At 43.1% G+C, this 21,178-nt stretch overlaps 1 protein-coding gene across 2 annotated transcripts; it reads right to left on the bottom strand.

Moving 5' to 3' along the window:
* Positions 1–1,008: 1,008 nt before the first annotated feature.
* On the bottom strand, positions 1,009–20,496 carry ADNP2 (ADNP homeobox 2). 2 transcript variants are annotated; one of them, XM_044294584.1, is made up of 4 exons: positions 20,214–20,496; positions 13,567–13,684; positions 8,664–8,753; positions 1,009–4,801 (listed from the first exon to the last, which is right to left on the bottom strand). In XM_044294584.1, the coding sequence occupies exons 2-4, from the start codon at positions 13,672–13,674 to the stop codon at positions 2,030–2,032; spliced, it is 2,970 nt and encodes a 989-aa protein (XP_044150519.1). In that variant the 5' UTR covers positions 13,675–13,684; positions 20,214–20,496; the 3' UTR covers positions 1,009–2,029. The 2 variants fall into 2 exon arrangements, with proteins under 2 accessions (XP_044150519.1, XP_044150520.1); XM_044294585.1 differs by lacking the exon at positions 8,664–8,753.
* Between the last annotated feature and the right edge of the window lie 682 nt (positions 20,497–21,178).

Here is a 21,178-nt window from a genome sequence, read left to right as displayed (position 1 = left end):
ATAGAGGCCTAGGCTAAGAAGCAGGTAACCTGCACCCACTACATTCTTTATGCCTAGTCTTGCTAGAAGCTTTCTTAGGTGTTTTTGCTACCTAAAACAATAAGCAAACAACCCAGAGTAATTAGGGTGGATCTCACCATATGTAGATGTATACTTCCCCGCTCTTCAGGACTAGTACTGGGCTTGAAAACCTTGAGGATTCCAAGGGGGTCGGCTCGCACAGAATCCTTGGTTCCGACATGGTGCCAGACACCGGGTCCAGCACAGCACTGTGCACAAATGAGAGCTGGCTGCCTCATCTTGCTGCCACTTATAACGCACCTTGGCCTCCTCTAGACCCACTCCTAATCCAGACCGACAGAGGCCTAGGCTTTCTACAGCGTTACAGGAAGTGACGTCGGAATACATGAAGCTGCATATTGCTGCCCGCCCCCACGTGTATGCTTAGTAAGCGCAACTACCTCGGCAGCCATCTTGGAGAAGGGAACACTGCCACAGCGGCCCTCCAAGAGGCTGGGAGGAGGCAGGAGAAAAAGGCAGACTTGGCTAGCCGCTCCCAAAGGAGACTAACGCCACCTGAGATAGGTCCCTTCATGCTTAGTAGACCCAGACCTTTTCCAGTTCCAGGGTTTGAACCAGAAACTGAGCGCAAGAGCTCTCTAGATACATCCTATCTGGAGGACAGGAAACCTGAACTGAGGTGTGGTGAGGGTGTAAACCTTTTTATCTCATCAGGTTTCCTGTCCTGGATGGGAGGTCCTAGTCCCATGGGTAAGGGAAAACATTGTTGGGAGTGCTACTTTAATGCTGACAGCTACTGGCCCCAATAGCAAAGTTAGAGAGAACCATTTTGAAGATTAAAAGGGGATGTTTGTTGCTCACAGCATTGCAACAGTTTCCCTTTAAAACAGTGTCAGAAATCGTCCCCGCTAATCTGGGGAACAATTTATGAAAGAGAAAATGCAACAAAATACTACACAAATACAAAACCCATGCAAAATGTTTTGAGAGGTTTATTTTAAACAAAAGCAAGTCCAAATTGGCCAAAGTTACATTTCCTTTGTACTACACATAATACAATAGAGTAGAAATGAGGGAGCCCAACTGGCACCATAGATACATATTCTACAACTAGGGGTTCCTGATTTCCCAAAGTTCCTAATAAATTATATAATATTTATTTATGTATATAAAAGTGTCCTGTATCACACATTTAAAACTAAATTGCAAAATAAAAAATTGGAATTAGAATTTCCATACTGGGGGGGGGAAAAAAAAAAAAAAAAAAAAAAAAAAAAAAAAAGTCTTGTTAAGCACACCCAAAATGATGCAGAAATATTGCTCCACCCGGTATGTAGATGAACTTATTTATGCTGCTAGTGCCATTTGTAGAAAAACTAAAAAGGCTTCGCCCAGGACATAGTGTGTCTTCACAAGGGGAAATCTGCCCAGAGGAGGAAAAACACCCACCACACAGCAGCACATTCTTCAGTTACAGAAGAAAACTTCCAGTTAATATACAGGTTTCAGCAACCACTGTGCACAACGGCACCAAGAGCAAACAAGTGTACCCAAGACTATTAATGTGCTGTAGGCACTTACCCTGACATACCTACAAGAGACATGAGCAGAACAAGTAATGTACTACACCTTCCATCATCTGCCAGCACTGCATAGTAAAACCACTGTCTACACCATGCATAAGCTGTCAAGCTAACATGTTTTTTTTTCAAATATGAAAGATAAAAAAAAAAAATATTAAAATCAAAATGTACAAAATGGAAAAGAATATTCAGACAAATGGAACATTCTGAAGGACACTGACAAGCTTATACAGAGGACACTTAGACAGTGCAGACCTAAAAGGGCTGATAAATGAGCACTGGAACGTGAAAACCACAAAATGCAAAAACTGACAAAAAAAAGAGCGTTAACATCTAATCTTCTGCCTGGCTTTCTTTAAATTTTGTGTGAAATCACAGAAGACATGGATGCTAACCAGGTGTTTCCCACTGCAGCTAGGTGCCAATTAATAGTCTTCCTGCAAATCTATGTCATGTTGCAAGCGTTTGAGCTCAGCCATCTTGAATCCAAGCAATACTCTCTGTTTGTGACTTCTGAGAAATTTCAGGCACATGTAACGCTTCGTACCAAAGAATGAGGCCACATCACTTTTCCACATCTCCAGTACAACAGACAGCAGTTCAATTTCTTTCTTGCTGGGGTACGGTTTCTTGTGGAAATACTTTGACAAAAACTCTTTCTTAGACTCATTAGACACAGATGCATTAGGTTCTGGAATTAACTCAAGGCTATCAAGAGACTGCAGCGCGTCCAGAGACTCTGAAGGATCAAGTTTGGTTTCGAGCCTCCTCCTTTTAGAAGGCACTAGGTCTTTTGAGGCATTCGGACCAGATTTGTAATGGTTCTTAAACTCATTTGAGGCTCCCTGAGTATCACCAGTAGCGTTGGGTTTGGTTTTTACATACTCACTGCCCTTCTGCTTAGGCTCACCATTGTTTTCAAGCATCAGCTCCTCTCCAGAGGTACTATCTTTTGGTGCATTGCGACAACGCTGAAGATGGACTGAAATGGCTGGCAACGTCATACTGCCAGTGTAAACGCCACAGCAATGGATGCACTTAAAAGCAGGAGTCTTTAAGATTGTATGCACTGTGGGCATTATATGATGCTTATCTTTCAAGTGTGTCTCATATACCTCAGACTTTGACAACGCACAATTGCAGAATGGACACTTTGAGGCTCGCTGATCTTTTGCACCACAAAACACTGGTGGGGACTGAATTTTGATATAAATTGGACTAGCAGTGTTCGCGTTTGCTCCAGTAACTATCGCAAGGTGCATATCTTTGTCCCCAAGCTCTTCTCTAGACAAATTAAAGGTAAAGTCAAAATGAGGAAAAAGTGCATTACCATTTGCATCACTTGATATTGTGAAACCTTTCTTGATAAAATCAGCATGCACCTTCTTTTTGCCTACATGTAAAATTTTCATATGGTAGATTAAGTTTCTTAGTTCGTGGAAAACCGCTTTGCAGTAGAGACACACCATGCCATGCATAAGCAAGTGTTTCAACACCTCGCCTTCTTGAGCAAATGTCTTGCAAGTGACACATCTAATTGATTTTTCTTTCAGGACTTTCAAAAATGATGCCTGAGCAGCGATGAGAATAGTTTCCTTTGCCTCACTGGCAGTAGAAGACTCTGTTGGCTTGTTAGGACTGTTTTCTTGTTTTATATGCGCAATCTGCATATGTACCTCATACACATTAGAGGGAAAGAGTTCATTGCAAACAGGGCATGTCTTCCACTGCTTCGTCTCCTTGCCTAAAGCAGCTGGAGCAATAGCTGGACTTTTTGTAACACTAGGATTGTGCTTTTTTGATGCTTTTTGTTTTGGTGTAGGATTAGATGGAGCACTGGCTGGAGAATTTGAAACCTGCGTCACTTTATCAGGCTGAGACAACGGCACTTGCATTGTTGGTGGATTGACAGCAGGTATAGCACATGGAGCGACTGGTAATGTTACAGAGATTGGGGCAAGTGTGTACGTTGGTATGCCATTTACTTGCTTACCAGTGGGAATCAGCTGCCTAAGTAAGGGGGAAGCAAGGATGGTATTTTGAGAAATGCCAGGTTGATTGCCCACATTGTTCGGCGTTACAGACTGATTTACAGAAAATAGTGCCGACCCCACAGCCTGGTTCATATTTATTACAGCAGACTGCAAAGACTGCGGACAGGTTAAAACTGCTGACTGATTTAGAGCCAATGTTTGGTTTATGGGCAGAACAGTAGATCTTACACCAGTCTGGGTACCGGGTATAACCTGAGCTCCTGATGGAAGGACAGTTGCGGTAACAGGCTGGTTCAAAGGAAATCGTGGAGACAGGAAGACAGATTGCGGAAGGGAAGCTTGAAGAGTAATGCTCTGGTTTTGAGGAAGCTGAGCAGTAACAAACCCAACCTGAGCTGAAGAAGCAACCGTGGTAGATATTGTCTGCCCTAAACCTCCTGCAGGATCAGAGGCAGTCGTAGATACTGGTACAGTTTTCTGGATGAGTGAACTATGTGTCCCCAATGAAGGCGGATTAGGACCATTTTGTGGAAGGGAAATAACTTTTACATCTTGAGTGGCTGAAGGGGTTACCGGTGTGGCATTTGGCACCACCACTTGTGGTTTAAGTGCCTGAGCTACAGTGGGACTTCTTGCAAAGAACCTTTTGTATGGTCTTCTTACACGTGCTCGACTAATATCAGAAATGTCAGTTCTAAGTTTAAGTTCCAGATCTCTGTGCTTATCAGATGTTAATATGTGGTACATCAATGCATCACGGTTACTAGTAATGCAACTACATTTTTTGCAATAGTATCTACTATCTAGACTGATCTTTAATTGAGGAGAATGTTTGAGTTCCTCTTCAGACTTCTCCCCAAAATAATTTTCAAGCTCAGCTTGATGATGGGTCAAAAGAACATGCCTTTTCAAACTATAATACAGCGTGTCAGTGAAGTTACATTTTGCACAAGAAAACCGGACTGAATTTACTGCGTTTGGACTCTCTTTAGGAGCCTGGACTTTTCGAACACTAGAGTGAAACAAACGCATGTGCTTTACAACATTCTTTGTCTGTGATGTGAATGGGCAGCTTGGACAAGCAGACATAAGCTCCTGGTCCTTCTCATCTTCATGGTAGCGTTGTAGATGACTTTTGAATGACGAGAGGAGTCTAGTTGAGAAACTACAGAGACTACAGCAGAACTGCTTTGTTCTGTAACCCTAAAAAAATGGAAAGATAGAAACACTGTTAAAATTGACAAATAAGGTCTCTGCATATTATAATACTACACAATCAGGATAACAAGCTGAATTGAATAGTGTACCCCCGTACCATCTTAAGTTACAGCATAATATGTAGCCTTCACAAAGGCAGATCTAAAATCAGTTAGCATTTCCTGATTGTTCAGTGCTCATACACAGCTTAAAGAGGTTTTCAGAACTTAAAGTGGGGTCTGCTTGCAAGGGCCTCCTCACAGTATACTAACCACAGTGCTTTACACTGTATAGTGATTGTGCTTTTAGTGCAGCCCAGACCTATTCACTTGAATCGGACTAAGCTGCACAAAAGCCATAAGCCTATAAAATGATGTCACTGGCCTACCAATAGGGTGCATTGATCACAGCTGATCTGTGGGGGGATGCCAGGAATCAGAACCCCACTCATCCAATATTGATGACATTATCTTTCCTCAGGACATAATTTACTCCTAGAAAACCTCTTTAATTTACTGACTTAACTAGAATACACATAGCAACTCAGGAAAGGTAAAAGGCAATTTAAGGAATTTATTTAGCATTATATATAAAATTAATCTACATAAAGAATGTAAAGACAAACTTTTATAGCAGTTTAAACTCTATGCTGGTAGACAGGACACGCCGCCACCCCTGTATCGGCTTTCGTGCCTTACAGCATGAGGTCTGGCTGATGCAGAATTAAAAAATTCGCTCATCAATAATGTACACAGAAAAAGGGTTTGTTTCAGGTAACAATGTTTGAAGACTATGCAAAGAAAAATTCTACAACTCTCTAATACAGGCCACTTTCACATGGTCAGTATTTGGATAGTATTTGATCGGTATGGATATTATTTTACTAGTATTTGTAAGCCACATCCAGGAGTGGGCCCAAAATGTGCAGAGCTTACCAATATACTTTCACTCTGCAGGTTTTACTCCTGGCTTTGACTTAAAGCGGTTGTGCAGTATAGCTCATCAATATCTGATCTGCAGGGGTCCGACCTGCTGATCAGCTGTCTGATGAGTAGCCGGCCCTCCATGCGAGCACCGCTTCCTGCTCATTACAATATGCGTTGTCTCCTGTGGAGCAGTGGCCTAGGTAATTAACTCTTCATAACACTGTGCTCTTCATAACACTGCACTTCGGAGACAACATGCAGACAGCTGATCGGCGGGGGTCGATAAGGATAGGTCATCAATCAATATAAAAATCACTGCACAACCTCTTTAAGCTGAATATATATTTGAGGTAATGAACGGCCACATTGTAGCTAATCAACAGTCCATGCGATTGTTCCCACCAACTAAGGCTACTTTCACACTTGCAGCAGTGTCATCCGGCATCAATTCCTGCCGGATCCACCGATCTGGATGTGACTGAAAGCATTTGCGAGACACATCCGGATGCGGATCCGTCTCACAAATGAAATGCGAGAACGAATCAGTCTCTCCGCTTGTCATGCAGACAGACGGATCTGTATTGCATCTTTTTTCACATTATTACCGGAATGCCGGATTCGGCATTCAGGCAAGTCTTCAGTTTTTTCGCCGGAGATAAAACCGTAGCATGCTACGGTTTTATCTTTTGCCTGATCAGTCAAAACAACTGAACTGAAGACATCCTGATGCAAACTGAACGGATTACTCTCCATTCAGAATGCATGGGGATTTGCCTGATCAGTTCTTTTCCGGTATAGAGCCCCTGTGACGGAACTCTATTCCGGAAAAGAAAAACGCCAGTGTGAAAGTACCCTTACTCTCCATTCAGAATGCATGGGGATATACCTGATCAGTTCTTTTCCGGTATAGAGCAGTACTCTATGTCGGAAAAGAAAACCGCTAGTGTGAAAGGACATTAAACTGGCCAACTCCCTAGTAGTTGGGCAGAACGGCACGTGATCAGTTGAATTAGGCTAATCATGCGTCGACATGCAGTTTGGGACGATGAACGGCCTAAGTTTTCCACCATGGCAGAATGCATGTTCAGCAGACAAGACTCTACCGTCGGCCATCACACTAGTTTTTCAAACGACAGTCAGCCGACTTTAATCTGATGTGTATGGCCTCTTTTACAAAAACTGACTGTGTAAAAGTGCTGATAGTTTAATTCCTTGCCATTTGCAAGGTCTTTTGTGTACATCCCGGGGCTGAAAAACCACACAGACCTAAATACTGCTGAAAGGTGAATACAAATGTCTGCCAGAATCTAGGTCTAGATAGACTTGAAAGTTTGAGGGACGTCTCATTATACAGTCAAAAAGCTTTATATACCTAAAAACTCTAAATATGCAACTCTACATGAAAGAGGAGCGGTCGCGTTTCCTGACATGCCTGTTTTAATAGCTTCATGCGTTCCCCATGTAACAACAGTTCTGGAGCCTCTATTCTTATGGCTCTATGTTGTGCCGTTCCTTTATTATTCCAAATAAAAGTTATGAATGAATTGCTAACAGTCTGCAGTAAGGGTAGAGAGGGGAGGTAACCATTTGGGGTTACTGGTTACCTCCCTTCTGTACCCTTACTGCTGACTGCTAGCAATTCATTCATAACTTTTAGTTGGAAAAATAAAGGAATGGCACAACATAGAGCCATAAGAATAGAGGCTCCAGAATTGTTATTACATGGGGGGGATGGATGAAGCCATTACAACAGGCATGTCAGGAGTGGTGACAGGTCCTCTTTAATGTACCTTGAAAAGTTTTGAATAACAATTCCCTGAATGCTAAAGGAGCTGTCTAATTCTTTAAAAAACACAGCTCATCCACAGGATAGGCCATCGATATTGGATCAGAGAGGGATCTGACTTTTGGCATGATTGCTTACATTGCTCTGCACTTGCTATTGTGGTCGTGCCTGGTTTTAAAGCTCGTTCCCATTCACTTGAATTGGAAGAGATTGTTGAAAACGGCACAACCACTACTAAAAGTATTAAGTGGTGCCTAGTAAGCAAAGTAGGGATGTGGGCCCTTCATACAGCTAAGCAGTGGACTCTCACAGATCTAATACTAGCTATGTGATCTATCCTAAGGCACCAATTTTAACTAACCCAATAAAAAGGAGGAGAGCAGAGATCTGAAACAATTCCTGTAAGTCACTGTGTAAGTAGTGAAGGGGAGATGAGAATGTTTCCTCTTTGTAAGTATAATTATCGCATGATTTTATTTAGACTAAATGCAGCACTGTGTCACCATCCACAAAGTGAGCCTTGTCAATGTATAATATGCATCAACTACAGCCACCATCACAAATCCAGAGAATGGGTGATGTATGTTAGAATGGCCAGGATCTGAATGACTGCGAGAACTGTGTTACCCCATCCCATTTACTGAAATCTGTTTGGCTGAAAGGGAAGCGATGTCCACTTATGTGCCGTGCGATTCATGAAAGTCTATGGCAGTACATGCAACTGAAGCCAGAAAACAGATTAGCATCAGCCCAAAATATGTCTCCATGTAAAAAAGAGAAATAAAACTAAATACCAAACAGAATTAGAGGAAACCTACTAACATTTCACAAGGCAGTGACATCAAGGGAGGATCTGAATGACATTTTTGAAAAGATTGCAATTTCATTATTTCCTTTTGGATGTAAAGTACTAGGTAATCTTTAGCTTACATATAGGAGACCTTCTAAAAGGCAACATTATTGCTGTATATACACAACACAAAAACTACTTTATGTACAAGTAAAAACTTTGTGTAACAGATTCTAAAATAAAATAAAGCACAGACCCTTGCAGGAAAGTCACACATGTAAATCCTTATCTGTGCACATGTGGCAGAGCAGAGTACTGTTAAAAACCTGTTCTACTCTAGTTTCCAACAGCTAGTGTTAGACATACATTTCTGCGTCCAATAGATTCCCAAAGCGAGACATCCTCCCATGATGTACTGGAAAAATGTGTGTCTCCTGGATTATAAGTGTTGGTTTCCTAAAAAACAAAAGAATATACGTTTTGATACTGAATGTATTGCAAGCGTTCCTGCGGCTCAATCAAACTCATGCACTTATGGACGGAGCCCACCCAGTCATCCCTGTACACAATGTACCCGCAGTGTATCATCCTGCACCAGTCGCTTCCCCATTGAGCACACAGGACTACCCGGGCCACGTGAGTCCTGCAATGAAAAAAATCACGGCCATTGCACATTTTAGGTGATCAACCCCAACGGCAGAGAACACTTAGCATTTCCATGCTACAAAATGTGTGTGAAAGCATATATTTCAGCACTCCACTACTCTCATAGCACACACATGGTGTTTTCACCAGCAGAAGGTCCAAAAATCTGTACATATTATGTTAGGGTTATTCTTATCCCTTTTTAGTCCCGGCTACCTTCATCAAACCATGGCTAACTAGTCAGCTTTTTCCTAATCCTACCTAGGCCATCTCTAATCAGTTACTAGTAGATTTTTGTTAGACTGGAACTTGCATTTTATAGTACTAGCCTTAAAGTGAATGTCTTTACCTGTTAACACCATAAGCCCCACTTTATCAATAGTATCTAATGTTGACCACAGCAGCCAATCAGGGTGCACCATGTTACTTTTTCAGAGCACAAGAAAATAAAAGCTGAGCTGTGATTGGCTGCTTTGATCAGAGGACTTTTTTTAATTTATTTTTTTAAGTTCAACATTCTGTGTGTAAAAGAATAAAGCCATGATTTATTTTATTTTTTTCAGGTGTTTTATTTTTCCTGTAGAGAATTCTATGGGATATTGTCTAAAAGGCATCATATTCAGAGCATGCAGCAAAAAAAAAAAAAAAAAACAACTTTGTAGGGAGTTTTACAATTTCCTATATGCAAAACATGCAAAAAATAAAAATAAAAAGAATTTTGCGAGAAAAATAAAATAAAAAAAATTGTAAATTTTGCAAAAAACAAAACACAAGTTTAAGCCAAAGCCAGAAGTGGATTCAGCAAGAGGAAGTCCTACCTTTGCATTTCCATTTGAATCCACTACTGATGCAAGACTCAAAAAACTGCAACAGAAACTGCAGTAAAAGGGTGGGTTCATATAATGGTTTTGGCCTCTGTTTAATGTATACATTGGGAAAAAAAAAAGGATAAACGCATAGCACACCCCGCATTTCTAACCTGCAGAGTACAGTAAAAACATATATGTTAACTATCACTAAGGCTGTTCAATAGAGGATTTTAAGCAAAAAGACTGGATTAATTAAAGAAAGTGACAGTGTTTTGTCAAGGGGATCTATCACTAATTTATGGTGTACTTGGTTAGGGCAGCAAATAAAAAAACATGGTGGTCGACTCCCTTAAATGGAGGTTGTCCTGTTCAACATGGCAGCTGACAGTGTAAGCATTAAGGACAAGTCCTATATGATTTTTAACACGGAACATCCTGCCCTCTGTAGAACTGTCCTAGTCTTGTCTTTGCGGGGCCGCGGAATGAACATACGGATGTGGACAGCATACGGTGTGCTGTCCACATCTTTGGCAGCCACATGGGTCTGCTCCCGACCTGCAAAAAATGTGGACCAGTTGAGGACAAAAACCACTGTCATGTACACGAGTCCTAAATGTGAGTGACATCCTGTTTATAACGCCCCTAAAAAGTGAGGACAAATTTATCTTCTGTTTACTTACCATTCATTTCTAGATTTAGTGTTCTTTTCAATTGTAGACAGAAATCAAAACATTTAAGGGTTTTCTAGCTTTTAGGAATTATTTCCTTCTTTAACATTAAACCCCAGCCAGATATACCCGTTAAAAAAAAAAAAAAAAAAAAAAAAATATAACATTTACCGACACCCCACCGCTCTATTTCAGCGAGCTTCGGGGGTCTTTCAGTTCCCATCCTATAAACTTCTGACAGCGTCAATGCTGCTGCCAATCACTGGCCTCAGCTGGGTCATATGCCTCTTGGGGACACATCACTGCTGAAGCCAGTAATTGGATGTAGCAGCGCACATGACCCTGTCTGTCCGGAAGTCTACAGAATGGAGATCAGAACAACTCAGAAGGGAAGTATGATTTCTGTTAAAAAAATAAAATAAAATAAAAACTTTAAAAAGTCCAAAAAAGCTGGACCATTAAGGCCCTTTGCATGGTCAACTGTGTAGGCAATTATCAGGAATGACCAGTTTGTTTCCAATAATTGCCCAACTGTGAGTAGGAGTGAGTTGCATTTACATGCAGCCATCATATCTGTTGTATGGGGATGAATGATCACTACGGTCATCTCTTGTCCCCATAGATAATCATTGTATCCAGGATCCATTGTATCACAACAATACTTTCATCAGATGAATGACTGTTTTCTCATTCATCGGGTGATCAGCGGCAGATTTACACAGGGCAATTATAGGAAAGGGTGTTCCTACCCCATACTTAATAAAATAGATTAGATAGAAGCATGCAATATTTGGCGAGACATTAAAAGGTCCTCTGGGTATTTTAAAGGGTTTCTACCACTTGCATATCACATATTTGGTGATCAGACACTAGCGATCCGCTAGTGTCTGATGTAGCTTACAAGCTAATTATTACCTTAATCCGTTCGGCCCATACCTCAAAAAAAGCACTTATATCTTTATGCAAATGAGCCTCTAGGTGCTATGCAGGCGTTTTTCCAGCACCTAGAGGCTCCGTCTACCTTGCAGTTTGCCGCCCAGCGCCTCGCTCCAGCACGCCCATCTTCAACTCTATTCGATCCTCCCCCTGCTTCTGCCTTCCGAAATCTCGCGCCTGCGCCGTTCGTCGCGGCATTCGGCGCAGTCAATGTCTGACCGCTCCGTGCTCAGACATTTCCACTGCGCCTGCGCCGATGACATCGGCGCAGGCGCAGTGGAAATGTCTGAGCACGGAGCGGTCAGACATTGACTGCGCCTGCGCCGAATGCCGCAAAAAAACGGCGCAGGCGCGGGATTTCTGAAGGCTGAAGCAGGGGGAGGATCGAATACGGTAAGAGATGGGCGTGCTGGAGCGAGGCGATGGGCGGCAAACTGCAAGGTAGACGGAGCCTCTAGGTGCTGGAAAAACGCCTGCATAGCACCTAGAGGCTCATTTGCATAAAGATATAAGTGCTTTTTTTGAGGTATGGGCCGAACGGATTAAGGTAATAATTAGCTTGTAAGCTACATCAGACACTAGCGGATCGCTAGTGTCTGATCAAATATGTGATATGCAAGTGGTAGAAACCCTTTAAGCTATAGTTGTTACAGGTTATCAATATCATACTGGCAGGACTATCTGCATCCGATCTGATTAGCTGTTTAAAAGGGCCGGGGGGCTCTTGTGATTGCCACATTATGTTCATTTTGTTTTAGGGTACTTTCACACTTGCGGCAGAGAGATCTGGCAAGCAGTTCCGTTGCCGGAACTGCCTGCCGGATCAGGCAAAATGTATGCCAACTGATGGCATTAGTAAGACTGACCAGTCTTAAAAATGCCTGATCAGTCGAAAAAATGCATTGAAATGCAGGATCAGTCTTTCCGGTGTAATTCGGCAAAACGGATCCGGCATTTATTTTTTTCAACTTTTTTTCGGTCTGCGCATGCGCATTCTGAATGCCGGATCCAGCACTAATACATTCATATGGGAAAAAATGCTGGATCCGGCATTCAGGCAAGTCGTTTTTTCCCCCGGAGAAAGAAAACGACTGAACTGAAGACATCCTGATGCAAACTGAACGGATTACTCTCCATTCAGAATGCATGGGAATATGCCTGATCAGTTCTTTTTCGGTATAGAGCCCCTGTGACGGAACTCTATGCCGGAAAAGAAAAACGCAAGTGTGAAAGTACCCTTACCAGGCATAGCTCTGTACTTTTAGTAGCATTAATGCTTGGCACTAGAGCTCTGTCGCTTTGATTTCAGTGGGATAAAGCTGTAGTGCATTTTACTACCAGACAAAACTGCTACTAAGAGCAATAAAAATCTCTAACAACCCTTACAATATCTTTAAAAACACGTTATATACCTACCCATTTCTCCAGTGACGTTCTCTGTGACCTCTGCAGCCAATAGCTGTCCTCAGTGGTCTACAGCTGAGGACAGTGATTGGCTGCAGCAGTAACGTGCAGATTTTACTGTGGATTTCGCCCCTGTACACTGAAGGGTTGTAAGTCTGCCACAGACTGACCAGGCTGCAGATTTGAGAATACTCAGTATGCTTACTTTTCCCATGCATAGTTTTTCTGCCACTTGTGGATGGCATTTATAAAACACCATCCATATGTTTGGTATTGTAAATTGCTGCAGATTCGCTCTGTAGAATCCACACCACATCTGGACTCAACCTATAGCTGAATAGGAGCACATATTTTAAAAGTACAGTGTGGATCTGCTCAGAAAGGAGATAAAACGTTCCCGTTTGCTTTGAGCAGAGATCCAATCTTCCTTACGGATAATGAGACCTTTAAAATGGATTTACACAGTGTTCTGCTGGCTCTTAAAATGCCCCTTAACCCTAAATAATTTTGTTGATATTTCTGTAAGAACCTACACATACTGTGACCTCCAGAGGTTATGCTCTGGTGTTTCGCAGTTAGAATATATTGATATGGATTTTTTTGTTTTAGCAAGATCTCCACATAACTAACTAGTGTAGGTAAGTAAACTCTAATACGGCATGTCACCACAAACGGAGAAAGGACACTTGATACTTGATTCCAACAATCTGATTTCTTTGGTGTCATATAATGATAGATATTAGAAGGGGAGCTGAACAGGGTTCTTGGGGTTCAGTAACCACATATACAAGTACTAGTGCTCCTTACCTCAAAAGATTCTCTGCAAGTTTCTAGACCAATCTGCAGTAACAATTGCTTCACCCTTTTTCGTGCCTTCCTTATTTTCTCAAGATTATTGACAGGCGTTTGGAACATTTTGGCAGCACTAAACAAAAGACAGAAAAACGTTTTATACACAATTCACACTATAGACCTAGTTACATCAGCTTCCTGTTACTTTAAGATGTATATATAGATGTATCTCTGCTTTCCTCCACTCTGTTCACTTATAAATTAGAGCCCTAATGCTGTATTGTCAGCTGAACCCGCTGAGAATGGTGTGTTCAACGGCGTGAGGGGAGCTCCCGACAGATGACATTGAGGGAGAGTAGGATCGGGGAAGTGAATATTTTCTCCCCATCCTTTTCTTCTTTCCTGCCAAAAGTGCTCGTCCCCATACAGATTCATTGTCTGCCGGCAGCAGAGGCTGTTTAGACGGAACGATCTGCTGCCAGCAAATACTGATTTAGGTGACCGTACAAATGATCATATTACCCCATGAACAAGGATTTCACTTCGGGTAATCAGTGGCAACTTTACACCGCCACAAAAAATTGTTGTTGGCGATTTTCTGTCTGATGCTCGGCCTAAGTAAAGGAGTCTTTATAATCAGGTCCACTGGATTCCAAAATGGTGTATGTTTTAGTAGAAAATTATAGTGCTGCGTGCACACAATGAGGTGTCCTACAAAAATGTGAATAGAGCCTTAGGGCTCTCTCACACAAGTGTGTCCTCCCTTATCAGGGTACTTTCACACTAGCGGCAGGACGGACCCGACAGGCTGTTCTGTCGGATCCGTCCTGCCGCTATTTCGCCGTGCCGCCGCTCCATCGCCATTGACAGTAATGGGGACGGGGGCGGAGCTCCGGCGCAGCACGGTGGTGTGCTGCGAAAGGCCCCCGGACTAAAAGTACTGCATGTCCGACTTTTTTGTCTCCCTCTTACTGCGTACTGCCATGCTGCGCCAGAGCTCCGCCCCCATTATAGTCAATGGGGATGGAGCAGCACGACGGATCCGACAGGGTGAACAGCCTGTCGGATCCGTCCTGCCGCTAGTGTGAAAATAGCCTTAGTGGGGGATCATGTGGCCTGGCCTACAGAAGCGCAAAGCATTATCATGACTGATAATGCTGTGTGCCTCTGCCTGACCTTTCTGTAACAGAGTTATACTGACATAAAGCTGTCAGTATATTTCTGTTACAGAAAGACATGATCAATCATGATAATGCCATGCGCTTCTGTAGTCCAGAACGCACGATCCCTCTCTCACACGCAATGTGCAAGGGACACGCTCGTGTGAAAGCATTTGCTGGAGTGCTTCACTGTGGATGTACTGCACAACTATACATTGTAACGTACATGTCCCTCTGCATTATAGGAACCTGGCACATTTATTTGTTCTAAATAGAAGTTTAAATGGGGACGTACATGGACACTACCTTTTCATACATTCATATTGTATTAATAAGTAGGTTGACAACAATAAAAGTGCTTAAAGTTAGCGATTTGAATTCTGAAAATTCAGCCCGCCCAAGGTGGTCTACAACTCCAGGACTGTCTGTTTGCACTTACATATCATTCTGTAGTCCGAGGACATGCTGCACTATAGGGAAACAACACGCCAGCCAAATGTTGCTGTCAAAATCTCAGCTGTATTTTCAGAAAACAAATGACAAGTTCCGCACAGATAAGAAGGTTATATTGCTGGCTATTATGCCTTTTCCCAGTCTCTCTTTCTTTAGTTCTATTTCCATCTTCTGACCACACCCATTATATACATCACTTTTTAACATTGTTATGTTGCTGGCTTGTGTTAACGTAAACAAAAATTCTAATTTTCCAAGTTAATCTGCGACTAACGAAATAAAGTCAAAACTGAATTTTGGATATTTTTGCTAATTTATTAAAAAGGAAAAACTAAAATTTCACATGGATGTAAGTATTCAGACCCTTTGCTATGACACTTGAAATTTAGCTCTGGGGTCCTCCCATTTCTCTTCATCACCTTTGAGATGTTTCTACACCTTGATTGGAGGCCACTTGTGGTAAATTCAATTGACTAGGCATTATTTGCAAAGACAGACCAGTGTCTATAGAAGGCCTCACAGCTGACAATGCATATTAGAATAATGAGGAGGAAAGAACTGCCTATAGAGCCCAGAGACAGGATTGTGTGGAGGCACAGATCTGGAGAAGGGAACAAAATATTCTGCTGCACTGAAAGTTCCCAGGAGCGCAGTGGTCTCCATAATTCTTAAAAATAAAAGAAGTTTGGAACAACCAGGACTCTTCCCAGAGCTGGCCGTTCCTCCAAACTCAGGGAGGAAAGACTGGAGGCTATAATCACTGCCAAACAGGGTGGATTTGATTTAAATCACTAGTCAGTAAGGCTTGATTTAAATTATAGTTTTCTACATAAAGACTAATTCTTGCTGGTAAAACTTATAATATGCAAGTAGATGAAGATTTTTAGAATAACAACTTCTCATATTAGTTTGATTCTGCATTCATAGGTGTGTAGAAGTTAGAATTAGCATCAGTTTACTGTGAACTTACGTTCTTGCCGGGGCCGGCGCATGCGCACGGTAAACTGTGATGCCCCGGCCAGACTGTGATCATTCAATGCGCACGCGCCGATATCGCGGTCATGCGCGGGATTACGGACAGTAGGAGGAAAGATAGAGAAGAGACCAAGGGCGGGCAGACGCGGCGGATATTACCTGTCACTCGCTTTATGGAATGATCTAATGATTCTAACAGCTGATCAATGGTGGCCCCGGGAGTCGTACTCCTGCAGATCTGATACAGATGACCTATCATGAGGAGAAGTCAAATATCTTTTCCTGGATAACCCCTTTAAGCAGGCATCATCTTGGATTTCCTATTTTAAGACAGAGTTAGGATGTTGTTACTAGTGCCGACCCAGTAAGAAGATATTTACATGGGCCGAGGATGAAGGCAATTATAGGAAACCCACGTTCACCCGTTCCAGATAATTAGCCTGCGTAAAGGCCCCACGACACATACCTACCATATACGGCATATCCGAGCGAGATGCCACAACCCCTTCTGGCAGTTGGGGGGGGGGGGGGGGGGAACCCATGAGGCATCACATCACTCATTTCTATAACTCACTTTGAGCCCCTTAAGAAAATAAAAAATTTCCCTAGTGGACAACCCTTTTCATCTTTATAGCATATTGATTCGCCACAAATATCCGATTGATGAGCGCATGATTGATGTGAATCCCACGTTTGAGCTTCTCATATTTGTGAGGCCTATGAGAACATTAGATTTGTAGTAGGTCACTTACAGCTGTGGCTTATGCTTTAAATAAATCAACTGGAACCAACATCATATTTCCCTCAATGACAGATCTCACATTGAAAGGGCCGTGTCTGCAATGAGCAGCTGTTCTGCAGATAGACTGAGTCCACGCCCGTGTGAACAGGCCCCACCTAGTCCAAGAATCATTCTGAGTACCTGGAATGAATAGTCAGTTTGACCGTGCGAAATTGTATTACTCTCTGGACAGAGTACTGTACCGGATACGGTGATGGCACTAGATCCTATCACGGTTACATAAAGCTGTATAGAGAACCAGCCTCTTAGGCCTCTAGCACACAAACGATAAGGATTAGGTCCGGATGCTTTCAGAAAAACTCGCACCATTTTGCAAGCAAGTTCAGTCAGTTTTGTTTGCAATTGCGTTCAGTTGCTTATCGTGCGGGTAAAATGCGCACTGATGCTTTTTTCACGTGCGTGATAGAAAACTGAAGGTTTACAAACAACATCTCCTAGCTACCATCAGTGAAAAACACATTGCATCCGCACTTGCTTCTGGATGCAATGCGTTTTTCAGTATGGGGTCGGGCTAGATGAAAAACGCAGAATATAGAACCTGCTGCGATTTTCACGCAACGCACAAGTGATGCGTGAAAAACAACGCTCATGTACACAGACCTATTGAAATGAATGGGTCAGGATTCAGCGCGGGCGCAATGCATTCGCATCACGCATTGCACCCGTGCGGGAAAAACTTGCTCGTCTGAAAGGGGCCTTAGCTGTGGTCAAAAAATATCACTGAACTTACAGACAGTATAAGGGATAGGAGAGGAGAGTGGGAATATGGGAATGCAGACATGTGCAAATATGTTATTTGGTTATGTATTTTATGTTCAATTGCTCTTTATTTTTATTATGATGCCTTATTTCACACTCTTGCATATCAATGTACAGGCGCAGCTATCTTTGATATCGTGAACCATTTGTGAAAACGTATATCAAATGTGCCTATGTCAACAATATAAGAAACAATAAAAAATTGTGTCCTAAAAAAAAAAAAAATCTCACTGTAAACTTCTCTAAAACAGCTTGGTAGGGAGATGCCTCCACCCAACACTAAAGAAAAATGCCAAGCTATGTGGTGCCCACCGAGCTGGAACCCTCAGCTTTCCCGTTATCCATGTACCAATGAGACTTTCAGTAAACTATCATTTTCTCTCAATAGTGATCACAGGTGTCAGACCTCCACCAATGTCACACATGAACTCTAGACTTCTATGTAAGCCTTCTGGGACGTGGCCTATTTTTATTTTTTCTTTCATTTTCGTTTGTTCTAGCTGTCTTCATTTGTTTTATTTTCTGTTCATATAGCCGTATAAGAGGTTGGATTTTGATTTTTCTAATGGCACAGTTTTTTTTTTTTTTTTTTACCATAACTTGTATTGGAAAATTAGGGGGTTGGGGAGGAATTGTTTCTATGATGAAATTGCAAAAAAAAAAAAAAGCCAAAGTTTTGGGGGGGGGGTTTTGTTTTTACTGTGCGTTTAAAATGAGATGATATCCTTATTCTGTAGATCTGTATAAATGTATACAGTTGTATTGTTTCATACTTTTAAAGAAATACAAAGCTTTGAAATTGTGCAGGGCAAAGGCATTTTCTGGAGATCCGGTGACGTGCCGGGCTGTAGTGCTGCCCTAGCCAGTAAAACTGCTAGGGCAGCACTAAAGCACACCCATCAGAGCCGGTGACTTCAACGTACACACTGCCGGGCGGAAGCCTCTGCCCGGCAGTGTGTTACTGAAAACAAAAGAGCCCGTGCCCTGCGCGATCTAGCGTAGGGCAAGGGAGCAGATTAGAGCATGAGATGCTCCGATGCTTACATCAGGGGGGCTGCCTGGGTGAAAACATGGGTATGTCCAGGTTCAGCTCTGAACCCGGACAACCCCTTTAACTAATTTTTAGTCCCCTTAGGGGACTTTAACATGTGATCTTCTGATCGCTTGTCCCATAGACCACAATAGAATACTACTATGGTCTATGGGATTCTAACACTCTGCCTGAGAAGTTGTGCCCCGAGAACGGCTTTTCAGGTAGTTACCCATGACAGCCCTGGGAAGTTTCCCAAGGCCCCAGACTGTCATGGCAACTGATGGAAGCTCCAATTGGAAGGATCGCTCCATACTTCTTACATTGCACCAAATGTTGTAGTACGTGTAAGGGTTAAAAGTATGAGGTAGAAAAATACCATCAAATAGCTCCATCGTAGATCTGTCGCTCCACGTTTTCCAACTACAAACATGAATGGAGTGGCAAAGCCAGGGTTGCCAACCGTTCAAAGTTTCTGAACAGTCCGTAAAATAGGCGACCGTGGGAAAAAAAAAAAAAAAAAAAACTAGATTTGTCCCGTGATTTTTTTTATTTTTTAAGACTGGTAGCACACGACTAGATAATTTTTATAGTTGCAATGTTAATTATCATCATTTTACAGCTCTCAGTAAATATTGGGGGATGAGTTCCGATCCGTATACCGAGCTATAGACGTGTATTACTTATAATGTTTATCATTCATTATGGTTTTCCAATTTGTAAAGAAATTGCTCTTCTTTCTGCCAAACATTACAGAATTGACGACAGAGGCTCTGATAGAATCGGGGGCAGAACCTAATAACTAAATTGTATGTGAATCTATAGTGTAACAGGACAACTGTGCCCAACTACCCAGCGCGGCCATACACATTAGATCAGGGCCCTTGTATCCATTCTGGGACCAGACATGTATCTTTCATTAGATGGGAGTCCTGTAGTGTAACTAGACACTAATGATGTACACTGTGTTACAATAATGTTTCAGATGTTAACTCCCCTCCGGTCATTGGCTCGGTGTGGCAATGTTAGACACTTGAGAGCAGGCCACACACATCCACGTCCCCGCCCTCCAGGTACACTGCCTCTACCCTCTCCATAGAGACGATGGCTGGCGACCACCAGGTGGCTAGTACCGGACGAGGGGAGGATTCTTGTGGCTCTTCGCGGAGCCCTGAGAACGCCCGGCTTCACGGCAGGACACAGGCGACATCACTGGCCACGACCTCCAGCCGTGGACGCCACAACGACCGCTGTCCCAGATAAACATGCAGGGAAACTCTCTGCCTCCTCGAGTACTCGGTACAACCCCCTAGGGGGGAGCCGAGGGGCCGCGGAAGGGTCCCCGGTGGCCACCGAGAAACATGGCGCCCCCGTCAGAGACCAATGGGAGGAGTCAGCCGAGAAAAGCCCGCGCTCCGGCGCCCGTTACTGGGACTCAGTCAGCGGCCGCCGCGCACACAATGGCCGCACGTGCTGCACTTACCCGGAGGGAGCCGCTCCGATTAATAGAGCCCCGGCCAAGAGGTTCCGCCTCCCAGCACCGCTTCCTCCCGCCTGCTTCAGCCGCCGCTCTCCCTGCCCCTCCCCTCGGATAGGTCCGGTATCAGTCACCGTGTGGGTGGGCGTGCTATCCAGGAAACTGCGTCCGCTCCTCTGCCGCCACCGGTGCGCCGTCCCCCTGTCTCACCGCCAGAAAATGGCGGACGGGTATATAGCAAGGAAGTGACGTCAGAGTCCCTATAATCTGCATGCATTTACTGCCCAGTCTGGCCACGCCCCCTTTACATTCAAAAAAGAAAAAACATTAGGGTCCCATGTCAGGGTTTATTGGAAGAATTAGGGGTTCAGGAAGTTTGGGGGGTGTCTAGAAAGCCCCAGTGTGTGCCTCTAAATAACCCTACCACACCCCCCCCTCTATTGTCCCCAGTGTTGAGCTTACCTACAAAAGTCTCGCGTTGCTTACTCAAAATCCAGTGACGTCAAGTTTGGGGGCGGGGAAAATTTCATCATAGTGACGACAGCCAGTCCCGTGATTTGCATCCATGCCCGCCTCCTTTATGCAAATTTAGTAGGTGGTGTGATTTAACTCCGCCCACTACTACAGAGCCAATAGGAAAATGCTCCTGTGCATGGTGTGGGCGTGTTTGTCTTATTGGAGGGAACCACTTTGGTTTGTTGGCAAATCTCAATGTCCAACAGAAATGAAGCTCTCATGAGGAGCAGAATATAATGTGTGTGGCATATTATGGCTACATGAGACCACAGTGCCATGAAGTTGGACAATTTACAACAAAATCTGAAATAAAATTATAAAAAATTCTATGGGGTACTGGGGTAAAGAAAAACTGGCATAGTTGCCCACAACAACCAATCAGATTCCACCTTTCATTTTTCAGAGCACCTTTGAAAAATAAACGGTGGCATCTGATTGGTTGCTGTGGGCAGCTA

The sequence above is a fragment of the Bufo gargarizans genome, chromosome 5 (assembly GCF_014858855.1).
Source record: "Bufo gargarizans isolate SCDJY-AF-19 chromosome 5, ASM1485885v1, whole genome shotgun sequence".
Classification (NCBI taxonomy): domain Eukaryota; kingdom Metazoa; phylum Chordata; class Amphibia; order Anura; family Bufonidae; genus Bufo; species Bufo gargarizans.
The sequence above is the reverse complement of the archived record's forward strand: the minus strand, read 5'-3'. Positions and strand labels throughout refer to the sequence as shown.